Source organism: Strix uralensis, chromosome 2 (assembly GCF_047716275.1).
Source record: "Strix uralensis isolate ZFMK-TIS-50842 chromosome 2, bStrUra1, whole genome shotgun sequence".
NCBI lineage: Eukaryota > Metazoa > Chordata > Aves > Strigiformes > Strigidae > Strix > Strix uralensis.
This window is the reverse complement of record NC_133973.1, coordinates 131,887,441-131,912,912: the sequence shown is the minus strand read 5'-3', so window position 1 is coordinate 131,912,912 and position 25,472 is coordinate 131,887,441. Positions and strand designations below refer to the sequence as shown.

General features: G+C 40.8%; 1 protein-coding gene across 5 annotated transcripts in view; it reads left to right on the top strand.

The window, feature by feature from the left end:
* Positions 1–25,472, top strand: part of SYTL2 (synaptotagmin like 2) — a 64,635-nt gene that overhangs the window by 6,894 nt on the left and 32,269 nt on the right. For 4 of the 5 annotated variants that reach the window (XM_074860383.1, XM_074860384.1, XM_074860385.1 and 1 more), the window contains exons 2-3: positions 9,363–9,801; positions 22,109–22,257. In XM_074860383.1, coding sequence (XP_074716484.1) covers positions 9,701–9,801; positions 22,109–22,257 — 250 coding nt within the window. In that variant the 5' untranslated portion in view covers positions 9,363–9,700. Of the gene's footprint in view, positions 1–8,541; positions 9,802–22,108; positions 22,258–25,472 lie in introns of those variants that run through there. The other variant, XM_074860381.1, reaches the window with a different exon arrangement.

Below are 25,472 nucleotides of genomic sequence, written 5' to 3'. Positions count from 1 at the left end.
AAACCAAGAACAATATGTTTGACAACAGGGATTTTCATCAATTCCACAGCACTGGTCTTTGACCATCCATATCAAGGGATTTAATTTAGAAAAACATCTTACAAGTACAATGAAGACTTTGTGAACACCTGCCTAGGAAGAAAGCAAAGCACATCACTAGTTACATGATTTGCTCTGTGAGCTATAACTCTGAGCTATAACTGCTCACAGAATCTGAGATTTTTTTTTTTTAAACAAAGAGGAGGGGAATATAGGGTTAGTTGCCTTTTTGAAATTCCAGTAGCACAGGAAAAATTAGAAACCAAGCAGAGACTCCTTGTTGTCCAAATGTTTTTTGGGGAAGTTCCTTTCCAATTTCTTATAGGTACAAGCATCTAAGTGAAGGAAAGCTTAAGCTGAATGAGGGAGAAGTATACTCAAAACACAGTCTGTCTGGGGGAATTCTGCCACTTTAGCCTTATTTATAATTTTTTTGTTTTACCTTTTTTAACGACTACCTAGTACATAACAGATGTTTTTGTTTGACTTACATCAAGAAACAATGCTCACTGGCCTAGCACAGGGAATGCCAAACCTGAAACTACAATAGGAATATTTTTTTGGAAGAATGGGGCAAGGGAAGAAAAGGAGAGGGATTCGGCAGCTCCTGGTTACATGCAAATGTTCTGTATGGGACACTGCAGGTGAGAGGAAGAGCAGGAGCATTTTCCACTCTGCAATAAAAGTTTGTGAGAAAGGGAGGGAGATGCTGTTGGCCCCGTCTCACTTTTATCTTCCATACTAAAGATTTAAGTTCATGCAGACTCCATACATTTAAGATGGCAAGGCTCCAGAAGAAGAGGGTGAGCACTTCTTTCCTCTAAAATGAAAGGAAGCCATTGGCATCTTAACAAATTTTTTGAAGGAATCAATTACTTGCATTATGAATTTCAAGTTTTTTGGGAGGGCAATCTTTTAGCTGTTTCTTGTGAAACTTCCTTGCTAGGATTTGAATCTGTCTTGTAATTATCTTGGGAAAACATTCAGAAAGAGCTAGTCATTAAATGCAGAAGTGTGTCACATAACTTGCCACCAAGTAATTAGTTTTCTTCCAATCTCTCTTAAACCTTTGAGTGTTTTACTTGAATCTGTTTTCAAACAAGACAAAAACACTCTCTTAAGCTGGACCCTGCGTGGGTCTAATGTCGATGTTGTCATGAAGAATAAGAAAGTGACAATGGGAGTTTGAGTCTTGTGAGCCCCCCACACTTCTGCTTTTGGAGGGAGTCTAGTCCCTCTGAAAAAGGAGAATAATTGTTACAAGATACAGTGCTCTGCTTTCAGAGATCTAGAGGATTGAGCCATCTTCATTATTGTATTTCAAGTCCCTTACCCTGAGAAAATATTCTTAGTGTTGCAACTCTTGATGAAAATAATTAGCAGCTAGAAGAATTAAGTTCTTACAAACGAACTATTAATAATTCAAACAATGTGCCTACTGGGATTAAACCACAACAAAGTGACAATGGTATGATGTGCAAGAAAATAGAACTAGATTTTAAGAACCTCAGAATTTATAATGAAGTATGCTGATATTAACTTGATGGAATCTGTAATTTTGAAGCTGCTTCAAAATTCTTTTTTATTTTTTTGAGTAGTTTTATACCTATGACAATGTGAAATAAATGGCATGGCATCTATAGTTAGTCCAGCAAACAGTGGTCACAGGGAAAAGAAAAATTTAGGTGTGTGTTTCTGAGGCTTCCCTTTAATTTACAAACTTCTTGTTCCAGAGACCACATCCTCTTGAAACCACTGGCCTAATGGTAGTAAACCATAATAGGTACAGAGATTGACATTCTTAGGCACTGCTGCCAGTATCCAAGCCCTATGAAAGAAATGGCAAGCTGCCATATGTGATTAGAGGGATTAGGCCACAACCAAAGCAAATTATTCTTTTCTCTTGCAATTTTCGGTTGTTAACTTTTATCCTCTTTCTGTTTTTAACGTTTTGCACTCTTGTTCAGAGTAAATTTTGTGTAAAACAGAACAATTGCTTGTATGGTCTTCAAAGCAATGAAGATCTTGACTTCTTACCAAACGAGTAAAATTAAATCAGGCAGAGCCGTGTGGACTAGCAAAGCAGATGTTCCTGGAGAGAAGTGGAATTTTCCTCAAGTGCTTGTATTACTCTAGCTGCCTTTCTTCCTCTTCCAGCTGGCTGGAGATCATTATATAAGGCTGTCAATTAGAATATTTTAAGATTGCAACTATTTTGCAGGTTAAAACCAACAGGGATCATTTCGGTTCTATTGGGGAAGGGTAAAGTTTGAGCAAGGCTTGTTGTGTATCGTATTTTTAATTTTTTTCCCCCACTATGGCTGTTTTGAGCTGTTACCTGGTCCTATAATTGCAGATAAGTAGCTTCGTTCACTTAACTGTATTGTAATGAATATTGCACAGGAGAACACGTAGGTTTATTACTGGAATAAAATGAAGCATTGCTATAAGACCAACTTCAATGTTGCCTTACAGATGTCCCACACTTCTACAAAGGTCCCTGTTCCACCAACACTTTCCACTTCACAATTAGCTAGATAAGAACTTCTACCTCCCATTGACTAAACATGCATGTTGGCAAATACTGTTCTCTAAGTTAATCTCTGGGACTGTTGAAAATATGATATGCTCTGTAGACCCAGCTGTTATCATCTTGTAAATGCTCTGATAACACCTCTTGAAAGAGCAGCTGGGTTAGCTACAGATATGCATATCTTACTGGGTGATCACTTCTGCCCCTTCAAGAACTGAAATGACAACAGGCCTTCTTGTGTTTCAGTTCAGGTCCTTACCATTGCAGGCAGTCATGTTTAAAACTCTCTTGGATGATGACTTAAAGCCCCCTTGAAAGTTAATAGCTTTTCTTTCTCCACTACTCAAACTGAAATCCATAATCCTCTGATCTTCTGTACAAATATGTTCATGCCCCTCTTAAACTATTCGTGCTTGTGCCAACACTGGCATTTAGCTTAATTAGCTGTTCTCCCTTCATGGGATTTGCCTCATGTATTTACAGAAAAATTATATTCTCTAAGCCTAGGATAGTGCTGAATTGCCTATGACTGTGAAAGGGAATGAAAGGGCTCAAACAAATGAATTTCTAACAGTTATTAAGACTAAACTGTGAGGTGATGTGTGAAAGCTTTGCTTGTGCTTTGCTTCATTTGTTTCTCAAGGACTCCTGACTTCTCAACTGTTTCCTGAGGTCCCTTTGTCTGTTCAGGTAAGATTGAAACACTCGTTAGGCTCCCTACGTAAATCACTGATAGCAGACTCAAGGCCTTCAGTGGACACTTGGGCAACCCCTAGAATGAGATAAGGGGGGCTCTGAGAAAGAGACACAGAGACCCTGTTATAGGGAAACTGATTTTGCTGACTTAGGAGGGAGACACCTGGACTTTACTTCACAGCTCATGCTCCGGAAAGAGGGTCAACTAGTGAACACTGTGAAGAAGACTACTTACTTCCTCCCTTGACCACCGAAGACCCTCACCCTATTTTCACTACGCATGCTCGGATTATGCAAATGAATTCTGGGAACTCATTATCATAAGACACCCCTTTCTAGGAAATCTAATGAATATGTATGATTTGTGTGTATGTAAACTGATGTCCCTTGCTAATTCTTGGGAGCCCTTATGGTGGAGAATCCCCAGGGCGACCCCAGCGCTGCCAATAAAAGAATACCTGCTTAACAGTTCTATTGGATTCGGACTGTTGAGTTAATTTCTTTGTTTCAACTGCTTAAAAGTCAGTGGAGAATCAAATTTGTTTATGAGTGTGATTGTTGTTGCAAAGCTGTTGCTTGTAGGACTTGTAGTCAGAGGTACTGTTACTGCCTAATGTGACTTCCCAGGGTGGTAGGGGACAATTCTGCAAAGCTCTTATTTCTCTCAGTGTTCTTCTTGGCTTCCTTGCTTCAAAATAAAGGTTTATTATTTCCTGAGCGTGGGTGTAGGCCAAACTTAGTTACTTCTCTTCTGAGAATGAGTTTCTCCGCAGATGCAAATTGTTATATTAGCAATTCCATTTATCTGTCTGCCTCAGCTTCCTGTTGCCTTATGTCTGGACTTCCAACTCATTCCGCTTGCTAGCGCTAATATGTTGTAGCAGTGGAGAAATAAAGTTAGGAAAATGTGTAGCTTTCAAATGCATAAAACCAAACCCTCTCAGTTTTAAGAGCCAATAGGTTACTTGTAACCGAACGCTTTATGTGCTGAAGATGTATACAGATGAGAGTCGCTGCTCAGCCAGGCCTGCGGGGTAATTGTTCGGCTGAAGGAGTTGGCACAAATAGGGGTGGGGTGAGAAAGCAGCCAAAAGTGTGGAGTTGGCGGTCACCTCCGTCCTCTTGTTAGAAGGCATTGGCTGCAGGACAGATTCTCTGGAGCAAAGCTCTAGCAGCTCAGGTCTGCTGTACAAGGAGCACTTGAAAAGTAATTTTGCAATGTAAATATAGGACATTGAGGTTTCTGCATGCAAAAGGGAATCTTGTTGATTTGGATGGAACAGCTGACTGGGGTTTTGCTCTTTGTTTTCTGATCCTGTTGATGAACATGTTGTCAGTCATGACAAACTACTCCAGCCTCTTGCTTTTCCCTCATTACATCCCATTTTACTGAGTAAAAACTTTAAAATCTAAACTATGTTTGTGATACCTCTCAATGTGATATCTCATAATGTTTGGAATGCAGTATTTGAATTAAGATTCCCTTTTGGTACATGGGAGAAAGCAGCAAGGGGGACAAACAAATCTCTCTGTAAACAAGTTTGTGGACAAGGTTGTCTTTCTGTTATGACTTGTGTTTGAGAAAATTGTAAAGCCTTACTTAAAGGAATTGAGGCGTATAACTACCTGAGAAGGTTTTGAGAAATTTTATATGATAAAATTATTAGATGAGTGCCTGGCCTAAAGCACTTGAAAGCTGTGAGTAGCTTAAGAGTAGGGAGGAGAAACTACATCTTGTGTCTCCTTTCTGTTCTTTTACTGCCAAAACATGGAACCTTTCATGTGTGAGTTGCATAAAACATAATTTGAGTTACCGTTTATTACAGGGATTAGAACTCTTTTATGAAAGGGAAGATCTTTGTGTGGTTTCAGTTAAATTTAAGGTTTAAGGAAAAAAAAAATCATGCCAAATATCCTAAGACTCACAAATGTTAGTCTACAGCATATAACAGCCTTTTTCCAAAAATCAGTCAGCATGGTATTTGTATCAATTTCTGTGATTTAATCAGTCTGATACAGATCTTTCAGTCTTACTTGAGACTTAGGCCTGAAAACTTTCCTTGCAAAGGAAAGCTTCTCATTGAACTTGCAGTGACATCAGACAAACTGTTGAGACCTCTCAGTTTTTTGACATCTATTACAGGCCAGAAAAAGAAAGCAAAAGGAGTCGTGGTAGTGGGTGACTTGAAGGGGAGGAAGGCATTGGGTGGCTTGTTTTTTGTTTTGGGGTTTTTTTTTAACTTTAGCCTTAGGTCTTTTAACAGGTGCTATATTCTAAGCCAGCAGTTTTTACTATCGGTGCTAAGAGTCTTCTGCAGAAAGCCAGCATTGCAGTAACTCGTACCAGTGGGTCTCATGAGGTTGGCCCAAGTACATCACAGACAGAAAGAAGATTTTTTGTTTATGTAGAGACTTAAAAACCTAGTTTGTGACTGGCATGGTTCCAGTCACTAAAGACTTGTTATCATAATGATGTGATACAATTTGCACTGTATGGATTATACACATTAAAGGGGAGAAAAAAACCCCAATTGATTATTGCTATTTTTTTTACAACTGTTTATCCAGTGAGATCAGGGGCCAGTTTTTCATGTACTCATATAATGCTTCAGTTAAGGCATGTTTGTTAGCTTTGTAAAGGAACCTAAAGGGTCTCAGCTGCACAACTCAAGACTGGGGACGCTTTTTATCATAACCTAGGGTGGGAGCAAACCCAACTAATATGATGCCATGTAAATCTGAATACAGGATGAGTGTAAGTGGTCAGAATTCATGTAGGATTCTCTTCTGAAGAGCTGGAAGGAGAATGTGCTCCAGTTAAGCTAGACATAGTAAGTTTGTTAAACTTGGCAAATCACAGCTTTGAACTGTGGAACCATGTTGTATGATATCTACCAGGAAGGAAAAATGGTTAAGAGCCTGCCAGGGTTGGTGGTATCTTGCACCTGATTGAAGACAAAGTGGGAATGCAAACTGAGTTGCAGAAACTGCTCCACAGAATGGTGGTATCTGGGAAGTTTAGTAGCAGTGCAGCTTGCTGTGAGCTCCCACAGCCTGTGTGGATGCTCAGCCCTTGCAAACTGTTGTTCATTTGGGGAGGACTGAAGTTCTGCTTCCACTAGCTTTATTAATTTGTATAATGAGACATCGATGAAGCCTGCAGCTTGTTTTGTAAATGCTGTCCAACTATTTCTTTTAGATTTTAAAATTAATGTAACAGACAATATAACATTTCTTCCCTCAGCCTTCTTTAAACACAAAGACATGGTAAGATGTCATTCGTCCAACAGTTTTCTTAAGGCTTGATTGACCTGAGGCAAGAAACTTGCCTGCTTTACATGGAAAAAATCCTTGATAATTCCAGTTCAGAGCTCTCCAAGTTTTTGTGGTTGCAACATAAGCTTCTGAGAGTGCCTGTTGGCAGTAGCACACATGCCATCCAGTCAGCATCCAGGGCTTTGGATTGTATCAGATGCTGTGAAAAGTTTCCATGATAGTTAAAATAGGTATCCATACCTGTTTGTAAGCGGAAGGAGTGCTGTTGTAGGTCCTCAACAAATTCAGGTTGATGTTTGTTGATAGCTCTATAATAAGCACTTTTTACTTCTGCCTAATTATAAAACTGTCATTTTCTAAATATAAATAAAGTTACAGATTGTTTGAGATACTGTTATATCAACCTCATGGAACAAAAATCACAGTGAGAATCATGGAGAAGATAAATATGGCAGCCAAACATAATCACATGCAGGTTGTTGAGCTTTTTTTCTTTAGCAGGGAGGATAATCATTAACCGGGCTGCAGCTGCCTTCCACATCTGTAAGAAATGCTGTTATCTTCAGAGATGAATTTCTTATTGAGTAGTGCCAGTGCCAATATTTTGTTTTAATCTCTTGGTTGAACTCTGTGGCCAGGGAAGCAAGCTCAATGACTCGTTGCATAATTTTAGTGCTCGTTAGACCAATACGATGCCAGCATCCTGTCTGCCAGATGGTCGTGTCAGACTGCAGGGGCCTAAGGCAGACACACACACACAAACCTAAAGTGACGGTATCTGCCTAAGAGACCTGTCCAGTAACAACATCTGCTTCTCTTCTATCTCTCACCATATTTGTGACCAGGGATGCTTCTGAGGCTTACATTACATTCAAGCTATATATTTATTTTTCTCTGGCTTCATTACATCCATGGTGCTGTAACCCTGAGGCACTAAGAGACTCTACTCTAGATACAGCTGACTTCCTCCCTCCCCCCCCTTATTCCTCTAAGGTTTTTTTGAAGAAGAGGTTTTTGTCTTTGACAGTTGGGATTGCCTTGTTAAGTGACTAGTCCTCTGGAATCATGGCCTATAAAACAGAGACAAAGCAGTATTTTAAATTACTGCTTGTAAATGCAGTTTGTTTTGGATAAAGCAGTGAGGTTCGTGTTACTGCGTAACTTCTAATTCCACATACTCAAGATGATTATGTAGAAATTATTTCACATTTATTTCATGTGTTCTGTAGGACAGTGATTGGCCCTACATGCAGTCATATTCCTGATGTAATTATATACTATTAGTGGTAAAATGTTGTGAGTAAAAGTTACGTTTATATCTTGTAAATTAAGTTGTATTGCAGCCTATGGCTACCATGGATACCCTGACTTCTTCGCAAAGCAGGGGCTGGTACAAAGGAAAGGGAAATGACTCAAATGGTTCCCTTCCTCTTGACTTCAAGGTAACTCGTTAGAATGACATAGTGGCTCTGACTCCATCCAGCAGCTATCAGCAGCTTCTAGAAAGTTTGAAAGGTTTACTGTAAGGAACTTGACTTTGCAAACCTGGTACCTGACCTTTCAGTGAGGAGTGTTGTGCATTTTGGGGGAAAGAGTATTTTGGTCAAAAGTCTGTTTATAGAATTCCCATTTGAGGGTATTCTGATGAAATAATCTCTAAAACCTGTTGCTTTTAGTTCTGAGTAGCATGTGAGAAGCTTTTACGAGCAATATGCATTTTTGTTACAAATTGAAGACTAAATCCTGCAGAAAGAGGCATTGCACCAGTTTGAAAATATGATCCTTAAGTCTTGAACTGGAGCATTCAGATTCCTCTAACACATTCCCAGCCTCCTCCCATCTCACTGCTGCAGCATGTTGCATTTGGCAGCTTTGATGACTTCCTTGGGGGTTTTGCTCCAGGGCTTGTGATGACTGCTGCCTTTGAAGTCTTTGAAGACTTGGAGTGGGAAGACAGGTGTGGAGGGCAAGGCACACAGTTTGGTAGGAGTGCAGTAGGGTCCAAAAGTTCAATGCCTTGTCCTAATGGGATGGTTCTTTTGTGCTTTGGTTGGTGACTTGCCAAAAATGGTGTCCTAGAAATGTGCTAATGATAAGTAAACCAGCATGGCAAGCTTGTGAGTTTTAGCCCAAGTGGTTGTGGGTTTTTTTTTTTCACTTTAAGACTTCTGTTCCTGGAGTTCAGGCAATCTTTCTTTAAGTAAGCAAAATCCAGCTTCCAGCCCTTGTGAAGAGAGTTCTTGGACATGACCCAAGTCTATGCTGTCAGAAGGTGAACACTGCGGATGTGTGTTGGGCTGTCTCGCTCTGTCCGCTGCTTTGCTGTGAATCGGGGCTGCAAGCAGCAGTGGATTTTTCTTCAGAGATATCTATGTATTGATAGCCATAGACACAGATTTCTTGTGTGGTCTTGATTATAATGTTAATGTGACTACGTGTTGTGTGGGTTGCTTTTTTTTTTTTTTTACTTTAACATAAGTAGTTTTTATTTTTTGGGTTTTTTCCCCTTCCCTTTTTTCCAAATTGTTCTGCTGACTTAAAGGACAACTTAAAATGCACTTATTTGAAAATGTTGTCATTTGAATGACACTTGATTCTGTGTTTTAGGGTGTGAGTTGTCATATTGGATAGGAATATATTTTCATGGCCACCTTGTTCAAGAGGCCTGTAAAACCGGTTTGACTCGAGGTGACCATTTGAACTTCACAAAGTAGTTTAATCACACTGAAAAACTTGTTTCTTTTAATTAAAAATGCATACATAATCTACTTCCCTGATCCCTGATATTAGAGCTTGTTCTTCCTTGTCTCTTTTTTAGGGGATGTTTTGTTTGTTCCGAAACACTGGATATGCTGGGTCACTGAACTGTTACTCCAGGAGACATTGCTGAGAGGACAAGCTGGGCAGACATTACGATGGCAAGCAGGAATGCAATGCTTTCCCAAAAATCTCTCATCTAGGGAAGCATGCACATACTCTACTGCAAGAAAGCAACATTTGGGGCTCTTTAAACCCCTGACTGTAACCTAGTCCAGCTTTCTCTGTGCCTGCTGAAAAAGACGTATCTTCTATACCTTTAAAGCAGACTACAAGACTGTCCTCCCCAGCAGAACTTAAGATCTTCCTGGACACTTTAGCAGCCCCTACAGATGCAAGATGATTGACCTAAGCTTCCTAACAGAGGAGGAACAAGAGGCAATAATGAAGGTGCTGCAACGGGATGCAGAGCTTAAAAGAGCTGAAGAAGAGAGAGTCAGGTAAGGAAACTGGGTTGTCCTGGGAGGACCTACACAGTTCATATACTGAGTTACTTGGAGCACAGAAGTAGGTCAAAACAATTGTTGCTGAGGGCCCCATGTTCCACGGTATATGTAGTTTAGAGATTTTTACTCTGTACTAGATTTAGCATAGTCTCCAGATGAAATGCCTCTGCCACACAAATGATTCATTGCTGGCCAAGACTAACTGCTGATTTGAACCCTTACAATTCCCTAAGGGGCCAAAGCACGCTTGGTACACACCTGGCTTTATATGCATCTGGCTTGGTTTCAAGTTGGTTGCAAGTATCAAAACCTTCACAAACTGAACTAATGCATAATAAGTGGGGGCATTTGATTCATAAAGAGCACTAGTGCCCCAAACAAGCAAAAAAGTCACTATAGATGCAGTCAGCAATATGTCTGAATGATGAAGTTACACCTCAAGCATGTGGAGCGTTGGGGCTGCAGTCCAGAGGAGGTACTTAACACTAAGCTCCATTGTCAAAAGAAGTCCTTGCAATCCATGGCTAAAGCAGAAGATTGCTCCCTGTTTAATTTGTGGTGTCACAGACAGAGTAATGTGGTGTTATTCTGGAGCGTTTTTTGTGCTGGGAGGTTTTCCTAGAGCTACTATTACTGTAACTGCCATGAATAGAGATGTATGCATGGAAAGCAGCATTGCACCGATGATGACTTTGAGAGAGCCATCTACACAGGTACAAATAGCACTTGAATAGTGGTTTCAGCTAATATGGATAGCTACCTGCTCAAGAATGAGGATTTTGGTAGTCAGGCTCTCTTTTTTTTTTTTTTTTTTTAGTGTGAAGGAAAGTACCCATTACAGAATACACAAAATGACAACTGCTGGAATAATGAAAGATGAGCCTTAGATGCTGAAAGGTCAAAGTGCTGTAACACAAATAGATGTTTACAGGTGTCTGATGAGGCAGGATTTTTCTTTCATTGATTCAGGAATCCTTAGAATTCTTTCTCATTGTGATGTTCCTCATGAAGATATATGTTTCCTATTTAAATATTTTGAAATTATTCCAACCATGATGCATCAGTGATGTTTCTCTTCTACTGAGAAATATTTTCTGACAAATGACCTCTGTGTAGGCATACCCCACAGCCAATGAAACAGCAGCCTGCTCCTTGCCCCAAGAGCAGTGTTCATTTTGCTGCATATGCTTGTGCAGCCTTGAAGTTGTTTGGTCAGCATGTTGTTGAGTTATTCCTCTTGCTCCTTTCTGTGTAAGAGCAATAAAGGGCAAGCCAGTAGCTTCTCCTGGTTAAAAAAGCTTTTTCTCTCAAGGCATTTGCTTCACTGAAGTCTTACATTCATGAGCGTAATGAAATCAGTCATTACAGGCAATGTTCCCAATTTTTTTTCCAACTATCTTACTGCAACCTGAGGAGGAGATGTTTTCACCACATAGTTTTGTCTCCTGCTTCAAAAAGCATAAAACTGACTTTGCTGTAACAGAATGGGCATTTTCTTCTCTTTAACATAGGTAGAAAAATACTGACTTTAATCTTGGAATGGTACAACAGTGCCAGTTCTGAAAGTGCTCAGGGAAAGTAATTGTAGGTGTGAGTTTGAAAACAGTATCTGGGCAAACAAGCCCTTCCTGGAACAGAAGATCAAAAAAGCCACTCTCAGCAGTGGTCTGAAAGGCCTGTCGACAAGTATTTTTGTCTGTATAACTTCACTTTTGCCATTTGTAATTCTAGTTCAAGAGGGTGTGGTGGAAAATGCAAGGGACTGCAGGTTGTTGCAGCCTGTAATCAGCATGTTTGTTTCTACAGTGAAATGTTTCTTCTGGTTTCTGAATATTATAACTTCTGAGAAGCTGGAAGCTTACATCTGAAACTGATTTTTTTCTTCATAGTTGTGGCACGTTGAGCTTGCATTTTATATATTATATATTAAAACAGTACCTGAATTATATGTCCAGCCAAGGAGATACAATATTTTAGTTTGAATTCTACCGCCTTGCACGCCTGGAAGATTCCAAGAGCTGGGATTGAATGTCATCATACAAACATCACACTGTAACAAAGTGTTTATATAATAGAAGTCTTTTAACGTAATCTTTTTCCCTCTAGAAGAAATTCTGGGGTGTGAAGGTGTTCTAATAATCTGTTCCATCTATGGAGTCTGTGCCTTGTGCCTGGAGTGTGGACAAACTGGTAACATAACAGAATCCTCTGAGCAACTCCTAGTGGAATTTTACACATCACCTGAAGTCCCTTCTCTGCTAACAGCTCCTAATATTGCTTATCTGTAGTAAAACTGTGCTGATTAGACTGACCCACACAGCCTCCTTAGGCAGTCTGCTTTAATTCTTGGTTTGTTGAGTGCTGGAATAGGTGTTTGCCCAGTCCTGTGCCTCTTCCTGTGTTGGTCTGAATTGGGCTGATAGTTTTGGGAACAGCATCATTTTGGGAGCAGCATGCCTGCTTCCTCCCTGACCTCTGCTGAGGTCTGTCCCAAAGGAAAGGGTATACTGATGTTTTCTTTTCATGGGCAAAAAGGGTGAGGTACAAGAGGGTGTGGTACAAGGAAATGGAAAGACCCTACATCCTTTTTTTTATTCCTAGGGCAAGAAGATGCCTCTCACCCCAGGAGCTACTGCCACCTCCTGAATGGCAGTATTACTTGGGAGGTGAAAAATGGTGCAAAATGGAAAAGCTGAGTGACAGCTTGTCAAGACCAGAAGCTGGTTTTCAGCAGTAGCTTCAGCATAGCCTGTAACTCTTCTTACAGTTGTGTAGCTCAGAATTAACACAGTTTCGGCCCCTTTCTGGAGACAGTAACGAACAGATTTAGACCTATCTGAAGTTCTGGATTGTAGTTGGGTGACTCTCCAGTGGTGGAGTGGCTGGCCCCTGGCACCAGCGTGTCTGAGGCAGAAAGCCATTGTGGTTGCCTTTGCGACAGGGTTCCCTGCTGTGGCTATCGGCCCTTCCCAGCAGAACCTCCTGGCAATGCTGTTGTGGGCTGCGCTTGGGATTGTTTGCTCATTGTGCAAACTGAAGGAGGCTAATGATAGGGGAAATTCTGATGTGGAGTTGTTTGTGTGGTGGGTGGGGGCCGCTGTGTGCCAAACCCCTTTAATACATACATTGGTGTGGCATTGCAAAAAAAGAGAAACCTTCAGAGATCTGATTCTGCTGGGTGCTGCGTACACTTAACCTTTCTCACAATGTTCAGTGGGAGTTCACGGCTGATAAAACCCTAGTGTGAATGTTTTCTTGATTCTGGTCAGCTTTAACAGATATCCTCTTCAGTCACTTTCCAAGGCAGTTTTCCTTATGTTGTAGACTGTTGGGAGGCTGTTTTTTGTTCCTTAGGATGGGATATATCTAAAGTGTTGAGGTGAGCTGTATATTGGCATTGGGGGAACTGGATTTACCACTGTAGCGTGAAAATGACATTCAATGACTGTCACCAGAATACATTCTTAAAATCTTCATAAAATGCTTTTCTGTTAGATGTAACAGTTTTGAGTGTGTGCTTAACAGAGGCAAGGTTCCTGGTGGAGATGATTTTGAACATAGGTGCCAGTTCAAGTTTAAAGGGCTGACTGAAGAGTTTAGAGATGCTGTCTTAGAGATGCTGTCAAAGCTAACCTTCTTGCTTCTGAAAAGAATTACCCATTTTTCCTACTCTGCCTCCAAGGTATTTCTTCTGAATGTTCCAGAAATTTTCAAAATGTCCTCGGTATCCACTCAAATGATTGTGGCAGCTTGGTAGTGTCTGCATAGCTAGGTAACTAGGCACCAATTATAATTTCATAATTTTGAAGTATCACTCTTTCTTATTGCCATACAGGGACTCTTTCTAAAGCTGAATCTCTGCAAAAATATTCGTTTTGCCGGTTCTCCACCCCTTTTTCTTATAAACTCCTTAATATATATAATCTGTACTACTTCATGATAAAAGTTTGGGCAACTGTTAATGAATGGAAAAATAACATGTGGAAGAGTTGTGGCACACAGGCAAGGCAAGAGCACAGTATGTTTGTATGTGCTCTGCATTCTGCCCTGACCAGGAAACAGAACGGCACTTTATGTGTCTGATATCATCCCTTCTGATCCACTCTGAAATTCTGAAAGCTTGCTTGTGCTCTGAATCAGGGATGCCACAAATAGCAATAACTTTCTCTAAATTTAGAGCTAAGGATATGTTAAGATCCTGTCAGAGCATCCCCTCTAGCAACATGATTCTGAGATTCTTCTCAGGGTACTGATGTTATCCTGAATTCTCGGTGGGTTCAAATTAGTCTAGTAATAAGCAAGTGTGACTAATAAGAAAGTAAAACCTACAGTTCTTGTGGAGCTGATTTTAAAAACCGATTAAAAAAAAAAACCCAAACTGACTTTGCAGCGTCTTTATTTCTTGTATTTTTAGGTCATACATTTGTGTCAACAAGTAGCTTGCTTACAATGTAATCAAAGTGGGGTTTTTTTAAATCTGAAATTAACTCCACCCATAGTGATAAAAAAATCTCTGTAGGCTCGTTTATTGTAAGAGACTAAGAATTAGGTGCCTTGAACTCTTTTGCTGAAAATTCAAACTGAGAGATCTTAGCATCTCCTTGTCAAACAGAATCTGCTTTCACACACTGCTCAGACATAGGAGAAATAGACATTAATGGTTATTAATTGACACTCATGCTATTTTATAACTAGTTCTGAAATCATTGTCTAGTGCTCATACCAGGGACTTCTGAATAACTTTTAACAGGTTTACCTGTTAGTAATTATAATGTGTTACAATGTTAGTAATTATAATAGTGTATACACGAGTGTGTGTGCTTAGAGATTGCCTTCAGCCAAATCAGGGACATCCTGTAAGCTCTTTCCTCATGCCCTTAGTTGGCTGATTTCTTTCCAGCTGTGCAGATCTGCTGAAGGAGAAGGAGCTCTATCACACTCTGAACAACCTGAGTACTTCCCCAAAGGAGCTTGAGGCTAAGACTGTGCTTGCCTGCTGCCTGTACTTGCCTGCCTGCCTTTGCTTGGCTCTGTGTGGTGGTTGTGTAGGATGAAAGCAGCTCAGAGGCATTTCCCTTTGTCAAAGACAGAGGGGATCCAGCATGTCAATTCAGCAACTACCTTTTTTCAAATAAATGAAACTTGGTCCATATTTTTTTATTTTTTTTTTTTAGCTTTAGCAGTTTAAAAATAATATTTTGGGTTTTTTTTTTTTAAATGCTTGGTTTAACATGTTAATGGGGCAGGATTTCTGAGACATTTGGCAATAAAGTAGCACTTACAGTTGCTGATTTCTCAGGTATATTAAATACACCCAGATGAGAACGTTCCTCTTTGGGCTGTAAGGTGCACCCGTCTGGGCGGAAAAGGATAAGCTCATGCCTTCTGAATTAATTCCCCCTTATGGACATTGCTTAGCACCAAATCTGACTTTCCAAACACAGTGACTGTTCAGGAAATATTCTCTAGCAAAATGTGCATGCCATAATTTATCCTTTTTAACAAAGCCAACTGACATAAGAATACTGTGGGTTTGGTGGGGAGGTTGGTTGTTGCCCTCCAGCGATATGGGGGGGGGGCAGAAAACACAACAAAAAAACAAAACCCAAACCAAACCCACCCTATTCTGAGCAAACTTCTTTTTTTGACGAAGTCTCCATTTGTCACTGGACAGACAAAAAAGTAAGGGGGCCATATATCTTCCAGAAGGCTTTCTGCATCCTCTGTGGTTTCTACCAGGTTTATCAGGCCAAAGTGACAGTGAACTACCTTGGTCACAGCCCACCTTATGAAGAGCCAGTAAGAAAAGCAGGGCTGTTCTCATTTTCCTCTGGTGAGGTAACTGGGGGTAAGAAAGAGACTGTACTTACTGGTTTTGGTAACGGACATGGCATTGGACTATACTGGGAACTGGACTGATAGATTTTCTTCCCAGTATTGATTGCTAACTTGTCTACTAGTAGCAGATGGATTATTTGACTGGATGATGCTTGTCTGGAACAGTTAGTGAAGCAGGGTGGATGGAGTTTTTGTGTGGTAGAAGAGTGCGCTTTAGCAAAAAAGTGGATACTAATAAGGCTTTTTAACCTTCAAATTAGGTAATCCCTCAGTAAGTATGGTTTTCCCTACAGTACAAAAACTGTCTTGGTGAGATCTATCCCTTGTGCCTGGAACTGTGTTGTATTATTGAGTGCCAAACCGAAGCCTTTGTCTTCAGAGTAGATTAGCTTTCATTTGTAGCTTGCCTGAAATCCTAAAATGCAACCTGTTCTTCAGCACAACATCAATTTCTTCGAGATGCCCTTGCTGGTAGTGTGAAGAAAGCTATGATGCAGGCTCCTCTGTTCACTTACAGTTGCTTGTATGTGTCCCATAGGCTGTCACTTGTTCAGGGTCGTTTTTATGCTTTACTTACCTACTTTTAAAGCCTATAAAGTACTGGGAGCACAGTGTTTGAGCAGAACCTGTGAGTGAATGCACATACTTTCTAGCAGCCTTTTCTCCCCAGATTCAGGTTGTCCTTTACTGCTGTCCAGGCTGACTCTAATACCAAATGTGTATTGTCACAGGATAGCTGTTCCTTCATTGTGAAGGTTTTGCTGTTTGTTTGGATTACTTGTGGTTTGTTTTTCGTTTTTTTTCCATGGCAGGTTTACTTGGTTTGTGTATGAAGAGGGAGGGGAGGCCATTGGGGAGCCTCTGTGCAAATCCTTTAACACAAGCAGACAAATGAAACAGTAGAAGGCTGTTCTAGAAATAAGTGGAAGCTAATAGAAACTGTGAAGGCTGACAGACCTTGAAAGACTCCTAACTCCTGTACTCTGTAGCCTCAACAGTCTTAATACAGAATTCCTGAATGGAATAAAGTTAAGCTTCCATATAGTAAGAAATGCCTACACAAATTTACATATTCTGTGTGTCTGCCTAGGGAGTATTTAATTACATGATTTATAACACATTACTTGTAAAATGAAGCTTACTTCAAACTTGACAGTGCAACTGCTAATAGGAGAATAATTCTGAGTGCTAACTGCAGGTGACATAGTAGAAAAGCGTATAAAAATGAAGGACTCCATCTTCAGTGCAGAATGTATATATGGATTGAATGATGTATGGGGACAATGTGCCAGTCTGATGCCCCATGTGTGGCCGTCTTCTAGGAGAGAAATCACGTATAGCAGGGTTAATCTGCTTAGTGTGTATGTGTTACAGACACTTGCTCAGCACAAGAGTTGGGATCATAGTTTTTGTTCTGGATTCTGGTGGAGACCATGTTTCAATGGGCAACAGAGCTGCCTGCTTTCACTTCTTCCTCTCCAAAATCAATTGACTTCTCACACCTATGAGCGTGTAACTCATGCATTCTAATGTTCCGGGCCTGGATGTGTCTGTCTTCCCTTCTGACTTCAGAATAAATGTCAGTTTTTGTTAGTCATAAAGACTTGTGCTGACTACAGTCTAGTTAGTTCTCCAAGGATCCAAAAGCAAGATGCTAGTTTAAATTAATTCATCAGGGTATTGTTTGTAGACTTAACATGTCCAGACTTCTGAATAGGCATAAAATGGAAGAACGTGCGTGACTACAAACAGAAATAGACTGCCTTTTTCTCATGTTTCCACCTGCTTCTACCTACCCCAAACCTCCCTATCTAAAGAGACCCCAAAGGCAAGAATTAGAGGTGTTGCTGATGAGGTATCGTGATGACAAGGATGGGGAAATGTTGTATAACCCCATTGGCTTGCTTTTATTCTTCCTAGTATAGCTCTCAACCACTTTAAAATTATATTGCTTTGTTGCTTAAACCAATCAAATAGTAACAGATATTTTTGAAAGTCATGTGTGTGCAACTACCGTGCAAAAGGAATAGTCCATATTCCCAATTTGGGACTGCCCGTTACAAATGTTTTGGGTGTAGTTCTCTAACAAATGCCAAACCAGACTTTTTTCCTACACCTTATCTAGATATGTGCAGATTAAAGAGGCATGCTCATGCAAAGTGGAATGTTTAAACAATTACTCCTTTTGCCTTGTAAACATTTTATGGCTGTTTCCCACTCTCAAAGATGAAAAAGAAAAAAAATCTAATCTGAAAGTTTGGCACTTACAATGCCTGGTCTAATATCCTTTTACTCCTATTCTTGCATGAGTGATACCTCAAAAAGTTTATCTTGTCTATTTTTGGAAGGTGACCCAGAACCTAAATTGTTTGTTGTCTTTTTGTTGGTTTGGGGTTTGTTGTTATACTTGCAGCAAATAGAACTGAGGATAAATTCCTCAAAAGTCTCTCGCCTTCCACTTTCTCTACTCATTTGGTATTTCATTTGCGGGAGGGAGGTTTTGGAAGTGAATTTGTAGATAAGATGGTGGTATCAGGCTTTGAAGGGCCTTTATTTTGCCACCAGTCACGGGGGTGCTTTTTCCCTATGTTCAGAATAGGGCATGTGAGGCGCTAATGAATTTGTCTCTCTGAGCCAAACACCCTGATTTAAATGCTGCTTGGTTTGTCACAAGAAGTCCCAGAATGTGCTGGCACCACACAGACTCTCCTGTCCAAAAAGCTCAGTTTAAGCTGTTGATTGAGGAATAAGGCAATGAAAGAAGTTCTTAAGATGTCAGTTGCCATATCTTGCAAATCCTGTAGTGGTTTGTAATATGGACTATGAATAAGGGGGGTACAGGGGAAGGAATTAGGAGGTACTGAGGAGGTGTAGCTGAACAGTTTTAGATACAGGTATGTATTGCTAGGTACTGTTGTTACAAAAAAAAGAAATAGAAGTCATTATCACTTTGCCCTAACACGCTATGAGCTATTACACTAGCCTACAAAGCATAAGATAAACCATTCTGGATTTGTTGATAGGACGGTTGACAGGGGCTGATTATATCAGAGTAGATTTTCTGCCTTGCAGTGGTACCATGTGATTCAGCCCACTATCAGATGTTCTGGAGGTGGGGAGAAACAACCCAATTAATACACATGTAGATTCTGTTTGCCTGTAGAGTGCCAGACAGTCTTTGTATGCCCATTCAGTGTAATTCTGCATGTACTTAATGCCCTACTGGGATGAAAAGCTTATCGTGCCATCAAAAATGTTTCATCTAGGCGTAGTGGAAAAATCAGATTGATTAATGGGGAAACTCAGGCTTATTTTAAAAGAGGATTTTAGAGTGAACTCCTTTTAACTATGTACCTTCATTTTTCTTGAGTTTGATATTCCTATAGAAGAAACAGGCACTAGCTCTATTATAACTTCAGGCTGTTTCACTCTGAAAACTGCAACATATGGTAACTGGCATTTTAGCAGACCACTGAGGGACTCCAGAATACATGCTTACATCATATGTAAAGCTGTTATTGCATGTTCTCCTAATTGCAAACTTGCAATCTGAATCTTAATCTGGATACCTACTAGTTCTTTGGTCACCAAGAGGAAAAAAATGTTATGACAACTTGGTTAGCCTTTCTGTTGATTGGGGAGCTGGCGTAGAATCAAGTGTTGGCTTCTAATCCTGTTGTGGTTTGCTGGGAGGCATATGTAGCCCTGGAAAACCATGGCTGCAGCCTGATTTCTCCACAATTCCTTTCAAGGTAAACCAGAAGCCAAGATCTAGAACTATTTGTCTTTCTGATAATAGAAATCTACTTCTTTACTTGTGGCTGGGGAATACCTGGGAATAGCTTTAATATTTAGGTTGCTTTTGGTTCCTCAAAAGATGGGACTGAGAGGCTAAATACTTCTCTCAAAGAGACGAGTAAGCCGAGCTAACAAAGATCAAGTGCTCTCAAGGTGAGAAGAGAAGGCAAAGGTAATTTGTAAGTCAGCTACTGTGAGCTTCTGACGTTTCTCACCATACAAGCCCTATCAGCAAGGTGAGTTGTTTGTAAAAATAGTAGTCTAAATTGAGAGCACATCTATACCTTTGTCAGCAAGCATAATTATCTCCCAAAGTCTAGAAGGCTTGTTGAGCTGGTGGAAATAAGATACACTAACTTCCATAGGCAGCAAGCAGGGGTGGGAGCAAGGTGCTGACATTCACTGCCAGCCAAAATGACAGCAGCATTGGCCATGGGTGATATTTAATGCATCTAGAACCATGACAAATCCATGCATCTGTCCTGCTTATGTTATGTTAGTCGGTCACAGATCTGAGAGTCCAACAAGCAGGTAAGTAGGCTGACACAGTTGAGAGGCCTGGGATCCTGTCCACTGCCACACTGATTTATTGGTTTGAGCTGACTTGTAAAGGTCTTGTACCACACCCTAGTTTCAGTGGTTGAATACAAAGGGGAAGGGAGAGAGCAATGTCTGAGGTAAAAGGGTTGAATCAAACAGGGTGAGGGCATTGAATACTTGTCCTGTGACTCAGTACCTTCCCATTAGCTAACCTCCCTTGGCATGTGTTGTCATAGTGCCCTGAAGCACTAGCTGGGGTCAGAGCTCTGCTGCCCTGCAGGCTGTATGAAGAGCTGAAAAGCCAGTCCCTAGCCCTAAGGAGCATCTGGTCTGAGAAGACAAATAACACCTGGGAAAGGAGGTGAAAGGGAGAAGCAATATGTATAAAAAGTTCTTGCATGCCATATTTTCACTATTCCTGCTGGCTGTGTTCATAAACTGGCTGAGCAATGAGGAGTTAGCTCATACTTGAGTAATATATTTGCTTGAAAACAGAGGGAAGTTACTGCTGTGTTCCTGCTCCATATGAGAAGTGCGTATTTTGGCTCTTAGAGAAGCACAAAGTTATAAGCCAGAGGAAGGGCCCAATTTAAATGGCACAGTAATGCTATAGAAGGTTGAATCTTGGCATTAAAAATGCCAGTGGTGACCTCAACTCCTGGCAGCCTCAGCTGTGTGTAGCTGATTCAAGACAGAAGTTGTTTACACACCTAGGAGGAACTGAATGTTGACAGTACTTTCAAAAAGAAGTCTAGGTATTCAAATTCTAATATAGCTGATGCATTCGAATAAGCCTTTTAATTTCTGGTCATACAAGGATGAAGGAGAAGTTGATTGATAGATGAGAATGGTCAATCTTAGTGTGGGGTTTGGGACTGGCTCAGTGTCCTTTCTCTGCTGTGAATGGTTGTCTGTACTTGACAGTTAAATTTGCCAGCTATAATAAAAGGGTTGTCATCATAGCTAATTGATTGCACTAGAAGTTCCTTCTCCTAAATTCCTGAGCAATACAGAACTGGCGTGAACCTCCTTGGGGTTGGACTAGATGACCTTTAAAGGTCCCTTCCAACCCAAACCATTCTATGGTTTGCCATCAGGCCTGTGGAAGATAACACCATCCCACAGCAATGGGACTGTGTTAGCCTTAAAAGTCTCTGAGTAACTTGATTTGTTTTGATTTCTTCCTTGGGCTCTATTATTAGCTTGTTTGCTGAAGGAAAGGACATAAACAGAGAAAGCAGACATGACTTTTTGATTAAGTCCTCTCTAAATCTGTGTAGTAACTTTCCTGGTCTGCAGGTTAGTCTCCAGGCCATGTATAAGCATATGCCTACTGTGTTGTGTTATATGCTTAATGAGAAAAGAAAACAATCTCTCAGATTGCACACAGCCAGTCCTTTGTAAAAGCAGGGTGACTCTGAAGCCTGAAAACAAATTATTGAACGTTTGCTTCACAGTATTTAAAATTGCCACGATGCGATGGATACGTATAGATTAATAAACTGCACAGACTTATTTGGTTGTTCCTTCCATCTGATGTTTCCTTCCCTTATAACTCACTGTATTCATATAAGGATTTTTGTGTAACCTGTGGAAAAAATGGCACCAGCTTTCCAGTGCATTTTTGGAATGTGTGTGTAAAAGTAGTGCCATATGAAGAGCCTTAAAAGGCATCTTCTGAGTCCCAAAACAGCCATGGACTTACTTTTGGCACAGATTTCTTATGCTGCCCTGCTAGCTTATCTCAATTTTAACCTTGGAAAACTGGTCTTTGGAGGTAAGAAGTCAAGGTCTGCAGTTACTGGAGACTTCTGCAGAGCTGTCTCTGCTTGAGAGTTTATCATAGCAGAGCATATGATTTTTTTTAAGAGCTACTTCAGCTGTTGCTCTGAGGGTAACAGGGCTGAGGCTCTTCCCTCTCCAGCTCATTGTTATCCTTTGTAATTAAATAAGGAGAGTAACAGGTCAGAAGATGGAAATAGTATGTGGAGACAGCATTTAAAAAACCAAACCAAACCAACCAAAACACACACGCCCTGCCAAAAACAACAAAAAAATATGTTTTATTCTGTTCACACAGGTAAGTAGATTGTGTATCTCATTTTTATTTTTTTTTTTCCCCTAGGCATTTACCAGAAAAAGTCAAAGATGACATTCAGCTAAAGAATATGAGTGGGCAGTGGTTTTATGAAGCAAAGTCAAAGAGGCACAGGGATAAGATACACGGAGCAGATATTATTAGAGCTTCCATGCGACGGAAGCCTGCCACGCTTGGTAAGCATTTGGTTTACATTTTATTTTGGGAAGGCTGGCTCTTGGCTAACTTCAGACACTGTTGTCTGTGAAATACAAAAATATTGGTGATCTACAAGGAGAAAATTATGCAAAAAAAAAAGAGATTTCCCGTGTAGTTTAGAGTGTAAGCTTTCCTTCCTCCCAATGCTATGTATTAAAGAGAGATTTCTGTGTGATGACTCCTAAGAGGAGGGACTGGCTTGTGTTTATATTGTAGGACTAAAAGCCCTCCACTCCTGGACTGCGTTCTCATTTCTATTTTTGAGGTCCTATAAGCTATCTTGGAACATGCAAAGAATCGGAGATTGAGGAAATTGTTCTTTAGTATGGATTTCCAAGATTTTGGGTGCTCAGTTTGAGACCTCTGAGGCTTAATTTTTTTTTTTTAAGGAGACCAAAGGTACTTCAAGTTGATTTGAAATGGTAGGGACCATGAGCTAGAGCTAGTGGTTATAACTACTGAAATATATGTGCTGGGAGTTCTGGCGGCTAGAACTGGCATCTTATGTCCAGGTTACCTCTAAATGCACTCACCATCCCCACATCGTGGTGGGTGCTCTCAAATGATCTGTTAAAAATGTTTGTTAAAGCCAATGGTGTTCATGTGCCAGATAACAGTTGCAGACAATAATTTAGTAGTACAGATAGGTAGTAGTATTTTGTGTGTCAGTTGAGTAACGTTGAGAAGCTTGGTGCTTACTTGATAATAAACATTATATTCTGAAATGCTTATTTAAAAAACTCAGGTTGTGGGAAGATAATGCATTGTGTTTAACATCAGAAGTAAATACAGTGTTTTGTTTTGGAGAGAAACAAAACAAAGGAGTAAAACATAAGAGCTGCTCTACTGGATGAGACCAAAAGCTCATCTCCCAGCACCCTGCTGAGAGTGTCTGACAGCATGTGTAGGCTCCAAGGCCAGGACTAGACTGCAGCCAATTGTGCCTCAGACTTTTTTGAAATAGAGGAGGTATTTCTGAATTATTTTTTTCCCCATTAATTTGTCCAAGAAATTCTTTAAAGCCGTGCCTCTAACATTCACATGTCCTGTCTCGAGGCATTTTAGAACGAAGGTTTTCCACGTAAGAAGTGACCATTTCCTTTTCTGGTTTTGAACTGATCACCATTAACATTATCTGGAAAGGGGAAACATAACCCCCATTTTTAAAAAGGGAAAAAGGAAGACCTGCGTAACTACAGGCCAGTCAGTCTCACCTCTGTGCCCAGCAAGATCATGGAGTGGATGGTCCTGGAAACTATGCTGGGGCACACGGAAAATAAGGTGATTGGTGACAGCCAACATGGTTTCACTAAGGGAAAATCATGCCTGACAAATCTGGTGGCCTTCTACGATGGGGTTACAGCATTGGTGGATAAGGGAAGGGCAACTGACGTCATCTACCTGGACTTGTGCAAAGCATTGGGCACTGTCCCACATGACATCCTCATTTCTAAATTGGAGACATATGGATTTAATAGATGGACCACTTGGTGGATAAGGAATTGGCTGGATGGTCACACTCAAAGAGTTGTGGCCAACAGCTTGATGCCGAGTGGAGACCAATGACAAGTGGCATTCCTCAGGGGTCAGTGTTGGGACTGGTGCTGTTTAACATTTTTGGTGACATGGTCAGTGGGATCGAGTGCACCCTCAGCGAGTTTGCTGACAACACCAAGCTGTGTGGTGCGGTTGACACACTGGAGGGAAGGGATGTGCCATCCAGAGGGACCTGGACAGGCTTGAGAGGTGGGACAGTGTAAACATCATGAAGTTCAACAAGGCCAAGTGCAAGGTGCTGCACAGGGGCTGAGGCAATCCTAAGCACAAATAGAGGCTGGGCGAGGAGTGGATTGAGAGCAGCCCTGTGGAGAAGGACTTAGGGGTATTAGTAGGTGGAAAACTGACTATGAGCCAGCAATGTGTGTTTGAAGTCCAGAAAGCCAACCGTATCCTGGGCTGCATGAAGAGAAGTGTGGCCAGCAGGTCGAGGGAGGGGATTCTTCCCCTCTACTCTGCTCTGGTGAGACCCCACCTGCAGTGTTATGTCCAGCTCTGGGGCCCCCAACAGAAGAAGGACATGGACCTGCTCGAGTGGGTCCAGAGGAGGTCACGAAGATGATCAGGAGGCTGGAGCACTCTCCCTGTGAGGATAGGCTGAGAAAGTTGGGGTTGTTCAGCCTGGAGAGGAGAAGGCTCCAAGGAGACCTTAGTAGTGACCTCCCAGTATTCAAAGGGGACTTCTAAGAAAGCTGGGGACAGACTTTAGTAGGGCCTGTAGCAATAGGGAAAGGGGTAACAGTTTTAAACTGAAAGAGTGTAGCTTTAGATTAGATGTAAAGAAGAAATTCTTCCCTGTGAGGGTGGTGAGACACTGGCACAGGTTGCCCAGAGAAGCTGTGGCTGCCCCCTCCCTGGAAGTGTTGAAGGCCAGGTTGGACAGGGCTTTGAGCAACCTGGGCTAGTGGAAGGTGTCCCTGCCGGTGGCAGGGGGGCTGGAACTAGATGGCCTCTAAAGGTCCCTTCCAAACCATTCTGTGATTCTACAATCCCTGGGGGAGAAAGTAAACAGTCGATCTATATTTACGAAACCACATATAATATAGTATACAAGATTTTATAGACTGCTTTTCTAATTCTTTCAGCATCCGACTTTCTAGTCTGAACAAAGTTCTGGTTTATTTTGTTATCCTTTGTACAGAAAATGATTTTTTTTTTTTTCTTATAGAAATTGGCCCCCATCTCCTCTTAACCTTCTGGAGTTCTACAAAATCCTTTTGATTTAGCAGGGCAAGACTCTTACGATTCTCACCAGATTGTACTGAAATTTGCAATCTTTATTCTTCTAAGTTCTATTAAGGCATTTTACTTTGCACTAGTAAAGCAAGTAAGGTACTTCTCTCAATACTCTAAATGGACTACAGCTTGCTACTTTTTATAGGTTTTGTACTACAATTTAGCTTTGTTTTGCTGTGTCTAATCCTTTAGTGTTACACCTTCTCAATTCCTATATTCCCAGATAGGAGTTTGGATAGTGGCAGTTTAGTCAGTTTGAGGTTACTGTGTGATGGTTTTGCATTTTTAAGTTAACAAGAAAAGGCCTGAAACAGAAAAGAATGCAAAAATTCAGAGGTGGTTAGTGCAGCATGTTTGTGGTTTTGGCTGGTTTGGGACTTGAAGGTTATGAAAATCAGCT